This window comes from Trachypithecus francoisi, unplaced genomic scaffold, assembly GCF_009764315.1.
Source record: "Trachypithecus francoisi isolate TF-2019V2 unplaced genomic scaffold, Tfra_2.0 Lachesis_group1, whole genome shotgun sequence".
In the NCBI taxonomy this organism is placed as follows: Eukaryota; Metazoa; Chordata; class Mammalia; order Primates; family Cercopithecidae; genus Trachypithecus; species Trachypithecus francoisi.
The window spans coordinates 60851009-60864872 of record NW_022681454.1 but is presented as its reverse complement, the minus strand read 5'-3'; the positions used below and the strand labels follow the sequence as shown (position 1 = coordinate 60864872).

Genomic DNA, 13864 nt, shown 5'->3' with positions numbered 1-13864 from the left:
AGTGCCTCTGCAGGTAGACTTACTAAAATAGGCATGGCAAGATTATGTTTTTGAAGGGATCAAATCACAGAGCAAAAGTCTTAAGGCAGGTAACTAGGGCTGTTTTCCTGGTAACTTTGCAGTTGCCCACAAAGACTTCATTTAGTCCTGCTCAAAATCCAACAAAGATAAAATGTCTCTGATATTAACCAGATGTGACTGTCAGATGTTTTAGAAGAGAGGCTCTCTTTATAGTTCCCAAATTGTGAATGTCAAGCTTCGAAAAACCCCTACCCTACCAGTAAAGATCTCTGTGAGATGCCTCAGGGAGCCCAACAGTGGTGTGAACTGAGGACAAGGCAGGAGGGAGAGTATTTTAACCAGACCTTTCCTGAGTTTATCCAATTTACACTCTATTTTATTAGATAACCTCTAGTGATTTCATTTGAAGGAAGAATTACAAACATTAAAAAAAAAAAAAAACTTTAAAAACCTCTGTCCTAGATAAACCCCCTTGATCTTAAAATCAGCCCACAAGGAAATCACTGAGCTAGGTAACCCAGTAGAGCCATTAGCTAGTCAGTTCTTCCACTCACAACCAGGTCCCTCTGATGACAGTCCAGAGGAATTAGCAAGGCGATACTGTTCGAGCAAGTTGAGAAAAATCCAGTTTCTTTAGATTATGAAACACATCACATAAAGCCTACTAACCAAAAAACCTTTATTTTGGCAAATTGTAGACCACAAAATATGATTGTGAGTTGCCACTATTCACAGGGGAGATTTTATGGTATTAGAGAGTAAATGCCAGAACTCTGTGGGAGAAATCTATTTTCATCTGGGATTCTCAGCCAGAAGTGTCTTCCCAAGAAGTGTGTAAAATGCCTGCCATTGTCATGACTCCTGACCACCAGATTCTCATTTCAAAGGTGTAGAAGTGAAGAGGAAAAGCATATCAACACCCTCTAGCCAAAGATCATCAGAAGCACATCTTTAGTTAAGAAGATGGATTTATTACATGTTGCTGAGATGGAGAACGCACAGCAGAGGGAACCATGAGCATCTCAGTAAGAGACTGTTGAAAAGAACCTATTATTAACAGCATTTGGGCTTTGGTTGGGTAATTTTGAGAAAAGTCTAAAGAAGTAGGGCATTTTTCTAGATTGGATGCTGTCAGAAAGTGGGGACAGTTCTGTGATTGAATATCTCAATAATTCTTACCTATAATTAGGGCAGACTAGAGCAAGGATAAAGCTGTAATTGGTAAAGGATTAGCAGTCATGTATACATGATAATATTGACTGAGAACAGGAAAGGGTTAATGCTAGACAGAAAAAGACATTGTTCTTGATTGTTCACACTGGGTAGGAAGCATTGTCAATTCCTTTGTACAGGAAATCCTGTTGATTTCAGAAACTCATTGAGTAATATCTATGTCTAGATCATATTCCAGGCCATAGCTCCATATGTCACTCAAGGCATCCTTCTGTCCTCTTTGATAAAGCCTATGTTAAATTGACTTTCATGCGATCATTTCATACAATTACCTGGAATAGGTGATTTCAGTCACATTTCTGATGTCCAGAGTGGGCAAAATCAGCTAAGTGTCACTGCCTGTTTCTCAAACTATCTATGGTGAAGAAACAGTTTTTCTCCCCAGTCAGTTCCAGACTAGTATTTTTGTACATATAAAATAAATACAATTTGATGCATTAAAAACTAACTACTAGAATATAGTGAAAAAAGACAGAAAATGCCAACCCATTTTTAAAACTGGTATTATTAGACCCAACAGACATACATTAACTGTCAAAATTGCTATAAAAGTTCCTAAACACTTCGCCTCACTATTGGTATCTGTCTTGTCACAAACCTGAGTCTACGCAGCACACTTAAGTAGCACTGGGATTTTTTAATTAAATTAATCATTCTGTTAAATATGTCTGGTGTGCTGCCCATTTCAAACTCACAGAGTATCTGACAAAGCAGCAGAAGAGATTTCACTCATGGAGAGGGTCTTGCCATGAATTTCCCAACTTAGTGAGGAGTAAATACCTGCGGCTACTTCCTATGTGCAACAACTTCAAAGAACACATGTAGAAAATTGAATCACTGGAATTCCTTCTATGCCAGTCCAATATTAATCTAATGAAATTGATTAAATTTCTCATGCAGGTAGGGTTTCAATGGCTTTAACTAACTATACTCGATGGGCAGAGATTTTCTCATCCGTATTTTTAGGCCAGAAGGGGATATACATTCTATTAAGACAACTTGGATTTTATTATAACCCCAGAGCCTCCCAAGACAATGGCTTTATATGCCATCAGGTTAATTCTCTGGCATCGATGTTATCTCAGTATCCATGCTTCCCTCCTTAACGTCAAGAAGGCCAAGCCTAAATCCCTACACATACCCAGTTAAAGGACTCAGGCACCAATTTTCAGCCAAATTTATCCACAATCTCATTCTCACCAATTAAACTTTGAAATGATCTCTTCTAAAGGTTTATCCGGTTCAAAGCAATTCTTCAATTTTAAGAAATCCTCCACAACTCAATGAAGCAACTACTGTGTTTTCCCTCAGTTTATTGATCTGCTTTCCTAAGCCTGCTTCTGATTCTGCACCATCTGCTTTCTTCCTCCTAGCACACAGCTGCTATGAGCTGGAAACTCTAGAAAAGACTTCCATTTGTGCATGTCCACATCCTCAGCACTGCCTAATAAGGCCAGACCCACCCTTTTCCTGATCAAACTCAACGTCTGGGCCACTTCTTTCTGCTGAAAAATTATGTTCCATTCATAAAATCTCTCCAGAAGATACCTTCCTTAATCATAATTTAAAGTAAACATAATTCATATACTATATAAAATAAATATATAAAAGTTATATATTTAATTATATATAATTATATAAATATTTACATATATTTTACGTGTGTGTGTGTGTGTTCTTTTACCAAACATTTTGGACACTTACATTCTATGGCAAAACTTTACATTTCTGAGCTCCTTGAGGGTGTAACCATGATTATTTCTTTCACTCTTTCACAGTGCCCAGAATAGTGCCCATAACCAGCTTCCTACGAATTTTTTTAATTTATTAGTTAATGGATCAAAGAATGGAGCAAATGAATACTGGTACAAGTTTTATACACACACACATACACACATATATTACACTGACATATACATGATATAGTTAACACCATATCTTAAAAATGAGAAATTAAATAATTTCCATTCATACTTCATATCTATTTTCCTCTTCCTTGCATCAACTTGCTATTGCCCCATATTTCTATATCTATGATTAAATAATTTGACATGGACAGTAAGAAAAACACTGATTATCTGATCAGGTTTAAAAATCACTGCAATAATGCATTAAAATGATTTCCTTGCCTTTTGCCTGCCCTAAACTGGTTTTCAAGTCAATATCCCAAGTTTCAAATCTTAATCGAGGAAATGAAAATTAAATAATTTCTTATGCTATAAAATTTTAAAATAACACTAAATTAAGATCTATACTCAAGATGGTGTACTTAAAAGTGTTAATATATTTTATATAATTTATTTCCTTTTATATCTTAGTATTGAATCATAGCTCTCTGAGTCAATATCTTGAATCTTGTTTAGTCTTCTAGAAAGTACTTTCTTAGTGTTTTTATTCAATGATTTAAGTTAATCCAGTTCTAGTCAACCTTTTACGCAGAATGAGAGGAATCTGAGAGATTCTTTATGGCTTGGAACCCTAGAAGCTAGTCCAGCACCAACTGTGAAGTATAATTCTAAACTAGCGGTGTTCATGTTGCAGAAGTGGACCTGCTGCATGCATGCCACACAGTTTTCTGTGCTGGTTTTTACAACCCTACAGAACATCAAGAGTCAGTACAAGCTTGCAAAAATAAACTAAAACATGATGAACTCACCAGCACTTGGTAAAACATTGTATCTTAACTCCATTGGGTTGAAGTTATGCATATAGAGGACAACAGCAGAATATTCAAGGTATCACAGGAGGATCAGCCAAGGTATTATAGAATAATAGAATAATTATAATCAGGAATGAAAGAAATATTTCGAGAACTCCCGGAAGCAGTGACAAAACAAAAGTAACAGCTCTGAACTCCCAAGAAACAGCAGCCTGATAACCACAGAAATAAAAATGGTTGCTTTTTTGTAATAAAGACTTGGAATCAGCTGTATATGGAAGAGGCGTAAACACTAACACACCTTTCAAATAACAACTGGAGATACAAAACAAATAAAAATAGTTCACCTCTACAGAGTGTGTACAGTAGGGCTGGTTACTATTGACCTCAACCACAAAACTGAAAAGCAATATATGGGTATTGAATTTGAAAATGAAAAATCAAAGCCGCCACACAGAAAGTATTGCACCTTGCGTTCATAAAGTAACGCTATTTGGACAAATTCTGACAGAATCTGCTCATTTCTCACATTAGCATTCTGTGAGGAAGCTAAATAATACTTTCAAAATATTTTCTTTATGAAGACATCCAAAGTTTCCACATAAGGAGTAAAATACTGTCATTTTGAAGGAACCTATGCTTTTTTGGAAAGTTTTCAGAACACTTCAAACAAAATAAGGAAATAAAATCCTCAAGTGTAATACAAGGAAAAATATTAACCAAAAAAAAAAATGCTTAAATATTTGTCTTTCGTTTCTTGGAATAATGTCGTCTTCACATTATTCCAAGAAACAAAATTGTCACAAGCCAAAATACACATCTTTGACAGCAAAATGCTTTCTAGTGTCTTTTTCTGAACTTAAAAAGTAACATAACAATGAAGCCTCCTTTCCATCTCCACCTTCCAAACTATGCAGAAGCCCTGGCTGCACTCCCAGCACCTGCAAACTCATATGCCCAAAAAGGAAGGAGCCTTACCAGACCATCACAGTTGCTGATGGCAACAGAGGTTCCTGGAATATCCACGATGTCACCAACATAAGCACAGTTAGTCTGCAAGGGCTCTGTTTTCCGGATTCTATCCGTAGCACTTCCTGGCTGATGGTTGTTAATGGGATCGGTTATATTCCCAGGCACCAGAGATGTCTCATGCCACTCCACAACAGCCCCAGGAGCTACTAGTTGAGTGTTGGGCTTTAGTCGCAGATGAAAATCTTTTCCAAATGCTGTGATATTAAAAAACAACTGCTCAGAGTTGGAAGACACGTCCCTCGCTGACCTCTTTTTGTGACTCGCAGAAAGAGTATGGGAGAGATAGCGTCCTTCTAGATTTGTGCTGACTGGAGTCACCAGCTCATATTCTCTATATCTCTTTATTGGTAAATCTGTGGGGTAAAAAATGGAATTGTCAAACCCTGCATAATAAGAGAACACAGGAGAACAGAACACGGACAAAAAGTGCCCACCTCACAAGACCATACCTCAATGTGCATAATATAGACATTCCTGAATCAGCTCATAAATATAAAATTTTGAGAACAAAAATCATTTCTCAAATGCACTTAAGTAATCCTGTGTTCAATAAGTCATTTTTAAATTAAAACGGTATTAAAATTACATTGTAAATATTCACATCTCATTAACACATTTGCAAACACAAATATAATGTGTCCATAAACTATAAATGGCTTGCTTAAAATCAAGGCATACCTTCAATTAATTTATTATTGGCATAATTGACATCTGCTAAAAACTTTTAACAAGGTTATTATGTAAAAAAAAAAATTTCTGATTGTTTTCATTTTTTCCCTGTAGAAATCCTGGAATTTAGACTAATTACAATAACTACATTACACGAGTCTGTAATGTATATACTGTAGCTTACAATGCTGTAATTTATACACATTTTTTCCACCATAACAACCCTAACAACCATACTTCACAAGTGAGAAAACTGAGATTTAGGGGTAGGAGGTCCTATGTCCAAGGTCAAACACCTGCAAAGCCTGAATATAAATCCAAGTGGTACTCCTAAGCCCATATATTCTATCCTACCATGCTTTCTTCCATAAACCTCCATTTTTAGAAAACTAGAAGAATGGGTAAAGAAGACATAATAGTCTTTAAATCAAATATGCAGGTACCAGTTAGTCAAGAGGGAACAGTATTCTCATTTTGCGCCTTATTCCTTAAGTGGGACAGATATCTATTTGAATACAAAAGTGTATTTGGGACCCACCTTACAATACGGGTAGCCACTTACATGTTACGCCGAATTTCACAATTAGCACTTAATTCCCCTGGCTTAGCCAAATATGACTATTTTGTCTATCAAAATGCAAACACCCTTGGAAAAGAGAACAGATTACAGGAACCATTATAGGAATGATTTTAAGACCACAGGACAATGGATACTAGAGAAGGAAATAAGCAGCAGGGCAGTAAGGTAGAAAAAAAAAAAAAAAAGGGCGGCGGCATAGGAAGGGAAATCTAAAAACATGAACTAAAATGTTTCCCACTTTCACAATTCTAGCCTTACACTAATCCTATAGTGTGTTAGAGTGCCCTAAAAAATGATATGATTCACAAAAACTCCTCACCTATGGAAATCACAAGTTTTGTCATCCAATAATGTATTTAGAGCATGAGATCTGTAAAGGAACCTACATCTTATGCTCATAAAGTATTCTTGCAGAATCACTGTTTTCATTATTTTCCTGCTTTTTAAAAACCTCAGGCAATATGTGAAATACCAGAAGACAAATAAAGGTGTTTACTTGTGCAACATGTTAATTCTTTCTGTGCATGTTTGTTATAATTATGCCTGTTAAAATTACCAATGTATTTAAATGAACTATCTCATTTTATTAAATGAATACAACAAGAAACACTTGTAAATATTTACTAGCCAAAGAAGTAGTGAGGACTGTAGTATGAGTCAAGTGAAGCCTGATTCCAAAACTGGTGGCCAGACAGTGCAATCCCTGCTGAATTAGACTAGGCACCAGCAGAAACACAGACTTGGTCTTCCAAGAAGGTTGTGAGGAAGATTTAGTCTTCCTCCATGGTGAATACTTTTATAAACTCTAGTTTAGAGAGAAAAAACAACTCAAAATTTAAGAGAATGAGCACAAGTGTCACGGGTGCAGAGTGACAAGAGTGGAAAGTTTCCAAAGTAAGGAGAGGAATCAAGCTCTTCTATGTGTACTGACAAAATCTAGCCCAAATTAACTATAAATGTCTTAAAGATAAAGAACTCCCCACTCAACCTGGTACTCCCAATATCATCATACAAGATTTTTTATGTGTCAGGGTGTCTTGTCAGTTGGATTTGTTTGATGCATATTAAGTTAGTAATACAGGTAACCAGAGAACATTGGCCTTGTCTAAGCTGCTACACACACTGACTTACAAGACACATTATCCAGGCCCATGAGTGTCTGGCTGTCCCAATAATCTCAGTGATGGCTTTTTCTCTAACCATCGGTTGACTGTTTCAAGGGAAAAAGGAAGCAGTACTTAATTTCAGTGTATGGATTTCCCAATTTCACTAAAGGGAATTCACACAACCAAAGTCTAAATCTGTATATTGTACTGATGCCTGGATTAAGTGACTAGAGAACAAGAACATTTAGAAAAATGCAGGGAGGCTTCTCCATACCCAAGAGGATACTCAGCGGCTTATACATACAGTAAGCCATACATCCTAGATGTATGTTCCATTTTTCCACTGTCAGGTAATATGTTCTAAATTTTTATTCAAAATAAGAATGGTATGTTTCTATAAAGCTTTATTTTCTCTAATGCTAAATAATAAATCATTCCTAAAAAATACACATAATAAACATTTATTCCTTTTTTTTTTGAGACGGAGTTTTTGCTCTTGTTCCCCAGGCTGGAGTGCAATGGTGCGAACTCGGCTCACCGCAACCTCCACCTCCTAGGTTCAAGCAATTCTCCTGCCTCAGCCTTCCCAAGTATCTGGGATTATAGGCATGTGCCACCAAGTCAGGCTAATTTTGTGTGTGTGTGTGTGTGTGTGTGTGTGTTTTTAAGTAGAGATGGGGTTTCTCCATGTGGGTCAGGCTGGTCTCGAACTCCCGACCTCAGGTGAATCATCCACCTCGGCCTCCCTAAACATTTCTTAAATTAAATGCTTGAACGAGTCATTTTTCTATTGGGAATTAAGGTAATGAGGAAAAAGATACGATTGGCAACCCTCTGGATTACCATCTCCTGGGTGGTAGTTAATGGAACTAACAAAGGAACTACCCAGTCACCTGCTATTTATTAGCAGAAAAAGCTCCAAACTCTATGATTTGTGTTTGAGAATATATCATCTCTAATACAACAATCACAGTAGGTAAATCCTATTACCCCTATTTTATAAATGAGAAAGCAGACCTAGAAGGCTTGACACATACAAGCAAAGAGCCAAAGGAAAATTCCAATTCTCATCATTTTGACTCTGAAGACCATGCTTCTATGCTCTCATTCACTTCTGAATAGATGCGGCATCTTGCTGTCAAATTCTAATTTAAGATCTGATTTATAAAAGAGAACTACCACAAGAATTACAATGTTCTACCCACCTGCAGCCAGTCAACCAATTTTTCCTCTAGCATAGCATCAAAAATTTCTGCAAAAGACTCTTAAATTCTAGGTTTTGGAGGGAGAAACTGGGAGGAGGGGCAGAAGCTCAAAGCAATCAAAAGCATTTTAATTTCAGATTACAATCACAGAAGTAAACCAAATTATATCCAACGTTCATTTACTGCATTTATAATTTTCACATTTTATAGGCCCAACTACTTTCACAAAGCAGGAAAGCCTATGGTTATTGAATGAACTGCAGAGTCAGAAAGCAATAAGTTGGGTCCACTTGTGATCTTCAGCAAATTCTTTATTTTCTCTTAGGCTTGTTCCCTCAACTGCTAACTGGAAGTTAGTGACAGTTCCAACTTCATAAGTTTGGTGAGAGTTTTTACATAAGATCATGTAGAAGATTCAATAAATATCAGCTATCACTAATTTAAGTGTAAGTTAGCCACTCATTAAAATAATGTTGTAGTTCAACTTTAAAGTTAGAAACTATAAAATTGTTAGCTGAGGTGGCTGAGGGGCCACAGTAATAGGTATGTGAAGGTTTTTGTGGGCCACAGGTTCCACAGGCACAGAGGACTATAAATTCTATTACTGGTAGCTTATTACTCAAACATGACCCAATGCAGTGATTTAGCCACAACCCACTGCTATCAGTGCACATATAGTCCATCTCCTTCCTAGTACTATGGATGAATTGTCTGTCATCTCATCTAAGAGTAAACCCTCTACTAGTGCACAACATTCTAGCCCTTCTTGTCTTTTCAAGAACAACTGCCTTTTCAGCAATGTCATCTCTCTCTTTCCTCATCAAGTTTCCCCACATAACTAGACCATTCCCACCAACAGATAAAGAAGCTGACATCCTATCTCCCATCTTTGACAAAAAAAATATTTTGGATGACACCCCTTCCTCTAGGTAATTTTTTCACTCCCCTTGAGGGCAAAAAGCTTCAGAACATTGACTCTATTAGATGTCTCCAATTCCACACTTTCCATTCTTATTCCTTCTTGAACACATTCCAATTAGCTTCTTTTGGAGTCACGAGTGATCACATGTTGCTGAAGTCAATGGCCAAGAATTGATCTTTTTACTTTTCATGTCAGGAGCACCTGACCCAGTTTATTTTTCTTTCCTTCTCAAAATATTTTCTTTATTTAGCTTCCAGGTCATCATTCTCTCCTTACCTCACTGGTCTCACCTTCTCATTCTCCTTTACCGGTGTCCCAGTGTTTCCATGGCCTGGAAACAATAAAATGTCACAAGATCTAATCCATGGACTCTTCTCTTCTGTCTGCCCTCTGGAGCTGGTGAGCTCCTCCTATCTTAAGACTGGATGCCTTTGCAATTGTGTATCTCTAGCCCCAGTTTCAGCTGTGAGCTCTTCTCTAGTAAATCCAATTGCTTATGGAGTCCTACAATGTAGATATTCACAAGGCACCTCAACTTATCATTTCCAAACGTACACTCCCAATCTTTCTGCTCTCATATCTGCTCCTCCTTTCCCATGTCAGTAAGTAGCAACTCTATACTTTCAGTTACTCAGAGCAAAAATTTGATTAAAACCATCCTTAACCCTTCATGTACTACAAACTCAATCTTTTACCAATTTTGTTGATCCTAGCTTCCATATACATCCAGATTCTGACCACTCCTCACTACCTCCTTGCTACTACTGTAGTCCGAGCCAACATCATGTCAATTTTGAATGTGCTTCTAAACTGTTCTCCTTGCTTCTGCTCTTCCCCTTAATGGATTATCCTCAAAATAGAGTCAGAATAATTAAAGTGTCACATCTTATCACTCTTCTCCTCAAACTCATCCCACTCAAAGTAAAATGGCTCACAAAGTCCCAGGGCTTGAAGCTGGAGATTCTCACATCTCAAAGTTTTTGTACTTGCTGATTCCTCTGCCAAAGGATCTTCTTCTCAGCTGCCTGGCTTACTCTCTCAATTGCTTCAGACCTTTGCTTAAATGTGACCCTCTTGGTGAAATCTTTCCTGACCACCAGCAACCATCTTACCCTCTGTCCCTCTTCTGTGTTTTATCTTTCTCCATAAATCTTGTCACCATCTGACATCTTATAAATTTTACTTATATGTTTATTTATATATTTTTATATCTACCAGCATATATACTTCATGAAGGCAGGAGATTTTATCTGTTCTCTTCACTTCATTTCCCCACTGCCTAAAAAAGAACTTGAAGTTACTCAATAAACATCCATGAATGAAGAAATGAAGAAATGAGTGAACAAAAGAGAGCAGTTTGAGCCAGAAGGGGTATGTGAAATTAGCATGCATCTTCTTTTGGCTAAATAGTCATTTTATCACCAAGCCATTAATGATGGCAAACTGCACAAGCCATTTACCTCTAAAGCCAGAATTTTGCTTGCAGAGCTTGTGTATATTTCTCACAGTTCCTGCTGCCCTATAAACCAAACATTTCTTAGTATCCAGGTCTTACCTTTTAAGCTACCAAAAACAAGAAATGGATCTAATCATTAAAACAGACCTCCTGAAAGACAGACACAGAACCCCGCATTCTTAGGAGCAGGCAGCAGGAAATTAGCCCCCACTCTGCAATCTCTTTGGATATTCACAGAATTTTAACTATACAGGTCAAAAATTTAAAACAGCCAAAAGTCAGGGTCCCTAATCTCTGCTCTTTCTTACACTTCAGGCATCTCAAGTAGATGGGATTATTTTTTCTCAAGTTAGTGGTAGACAGCCTTTAATCTGCTCCTGCTCTCTGGAAAGAAAGGTTTTTCTCTGAGTACTCCAAGCTTCTCTCTATCCCTTCACTCACCCTTCCCTGGTGAAAAAGAGTGAATTATGTGGTTGGGAAGTTTGGGAAGCATAAGAAATTTGCAAACCTCAGCACCTCCTCCTCATTCTGCTTCCTGGGAATGAGCCTGATAAGGGGTACATGTTCTCCTTAGCCAGGGGCAGCCCTGCTCTGGACTGGTGAGGCCTGACAAGCACAGGGTGGAGTATTGGTAGCCAGTGCACTTGCCTGTCAAAAGTGGGAGCCTCATTCTCCACTTCAGCCTTTTCTGTAAAAGATATTTTCTTTTTACCTACCTCTTTAGTTTTTCTATTTCTCAACTTGTTCAGAAGCTAGGCAAGCAAGAAGAGTATCTTTTATTCAGGATCTCCTCAGTAACTTCAACTACCCCCGAGAAAAACTGTTGTCACATCTCCACTGGCAGCCTAATTATAATGTAAAAAAATTTCTTGTCAGTGAATTCTCTTTTATCTAAATTTCTCACTCTAGAGTTTGATGTAATGTCTTCTTCCTCCTTGTACTGTGTAAAATAAACACATTTTTGTATATATGTTCATGAGTGTATTTGTGATATGCATATAAATTTGTGCAGACGTATGCAGTTAATATGCACAACCTACATCAAAAGCTTTAAAAGGGCCGGGCGCGGTGGCTCAAGCCTGTAATCCCAGCACTTTGGGAGGCCGAGACGGGTGGATCGCGAGGTCAGGAGATCGAGACCATCCTGGCTAACACGGCGAAACCCCGTCTCTACTAAAAAATAGAAAAAACTAGCCGGGCGAGTTGGCAGGCGCCTGTAGTCCCAGCTACTCGGGAGGCTGAGGCAGGAGAATGGCGTAAACCCGGGAGGCGGAGCTTGCAGTGAGCTGAGATCCGGCCACTGCACTCCAGCCTGGGCGACTGCGAGACTCCGTCTCAAAAAAAAAAAAAAGCTTTAAAAGAGGCGATGTTCTTTGTTTCAATATACTTAAACATTTTTTACTGTCTATGTTAATGTCAACCATGTTAGATTTTCCTAGTGGTTTCCAAACTTTAATCATTATCCCTTTACACATATCTGTGTTTTAGCATGATACCCTGCACATAGTAAACCCTCAATAAATATAGGTTAAAAGAAAATAAAAGTTCCCTTAAACTATAACCCGAACGGCTCTGTTCTGTATTGAGAATAACTTGTCTTACTCTCTCTTCATCCTTAATATATATAAACCAATCTGAATGTTCACCTATTTAGCTTGTCCTCCTGACTTCACTATTTCTGTTCATGAAGTGCTGATTCTCCCAAATCAGGCTAGAGAGCTATTTTATACATGTCTTATAACTTTCCCCCATATGACATCATTCAAGTCCTACTGCTTTTTCTTTAGCAATTTCTCTCAAACTAATCCATTTTCTTCTAATCGCTTTTAAGATCTCATCACCTCACACTGAAAAGTTGCAAGTACCAAGTCCAAATTCCCCACACAGAATTTCTCACTACTAAATGTTATATAAATTATACCAAAATACTGTCTAAATTGCTGTCAGGAAAATTATTTTAAAGGTCCAGATTGAAAATACTTAGGTTCTACCACTTACTACCTTAGTGATTTGGGTCACTACATTAGTTCTTATCTGTAAATTGCAGGTAATAGTATTAACTTTATAGGCTTGTTGTAAAATTTCAATGAGCTAATCAATTCACAGTGCTTACAACACTGTCTGGCACATAGTAAATATTCAATAAATGCTGGCAATTAATGTCACTATGTTATTCCATCTAACTAGCCTCAATAGCTCACCATTACTTTAGGATAAAAGATAAAGATTCACAAAATCTATATAAAGTAGAAAACAGAAAATCAGAGACTAAGTAACTTAACCCAAATAAAAACATAGGTTTTGTATTTTAAAGCCCCCTGCACTCTGCCCCTTATTTCTTTTCAATATCATCTCTCATATTAGCCTACTGAAACATTCTGTCTAATGTGCTCACAAGACCTGGCTTAAGCATGCCCACCTTCACAGCCCCACTCTGCAGCATCACTACAGCAGAGGACCGCTGTTTTCTCTCCACCAAGGCAAACTGAATTGGGCCCCCAAGGCCTATCTCAAGCCCTATCTTTTCCAAGAAACCTTCCTGGCAACTTATCCACAGAGTACAGACCTCCTGGCCTGAGCTTCCATAGTACTCCCTGTCAAGTCATTTAACAAAAGCAAGGTCTGTACAAAAGTTTTTTAAAAATCCCTGTGGGAGAAGAGATACATGCTTATGTTTCATCCTTTCAGAAACTATAAGCTCTTTGGGGCAGAAGTATAATACCTTAACTGTGTTCAAATGCTTGATATGGTTTGGATCTGTGTCCCCACTGAAATCTCATGTCAAATTGTAATCTCCACATGGTAGAGGAGAAGCCTGGTGGGGGTGATTGAATCATGGGGGTGGACCTCCCTTTTGCTATTCTCGTGACAGTGAATGAGTTCTCATGAGATATGGTTGTTTAAAGGTGTGCAGCACTTTCTCCTTAGGTCCCTCTCTCCTGCTGCCACATGAAGAAGTGCTTGCTTCCCCTTCACCCTTC

At 37.8% G+C, this 13864-nt stretch overlaps 1 protein-coding gene across 1 annotated transcript in view; it reads right to left on the bottom strand.

The window, feature by feature from the left end:
- LOC117084902 (A disintegrin and metalloproteinase with thrombospondin motifs 3-like) overlaps positions 1 to 13864 on the bottom strand; it is a 159747-nt gene that overhangs the window by 132897 nt on the left and 12986 nt on the right. Inside the window, exon 3 of the mRNA XM_033213319.1 lies at positions 4892 to 5298. Coding sequence (XP_033069210.1) covers positions 4892 to 5298 — 407 coding nt within the window. The remainder of the gene's footprint in view (positions 1 to 4891; positions 5299 to 13864) is intronic.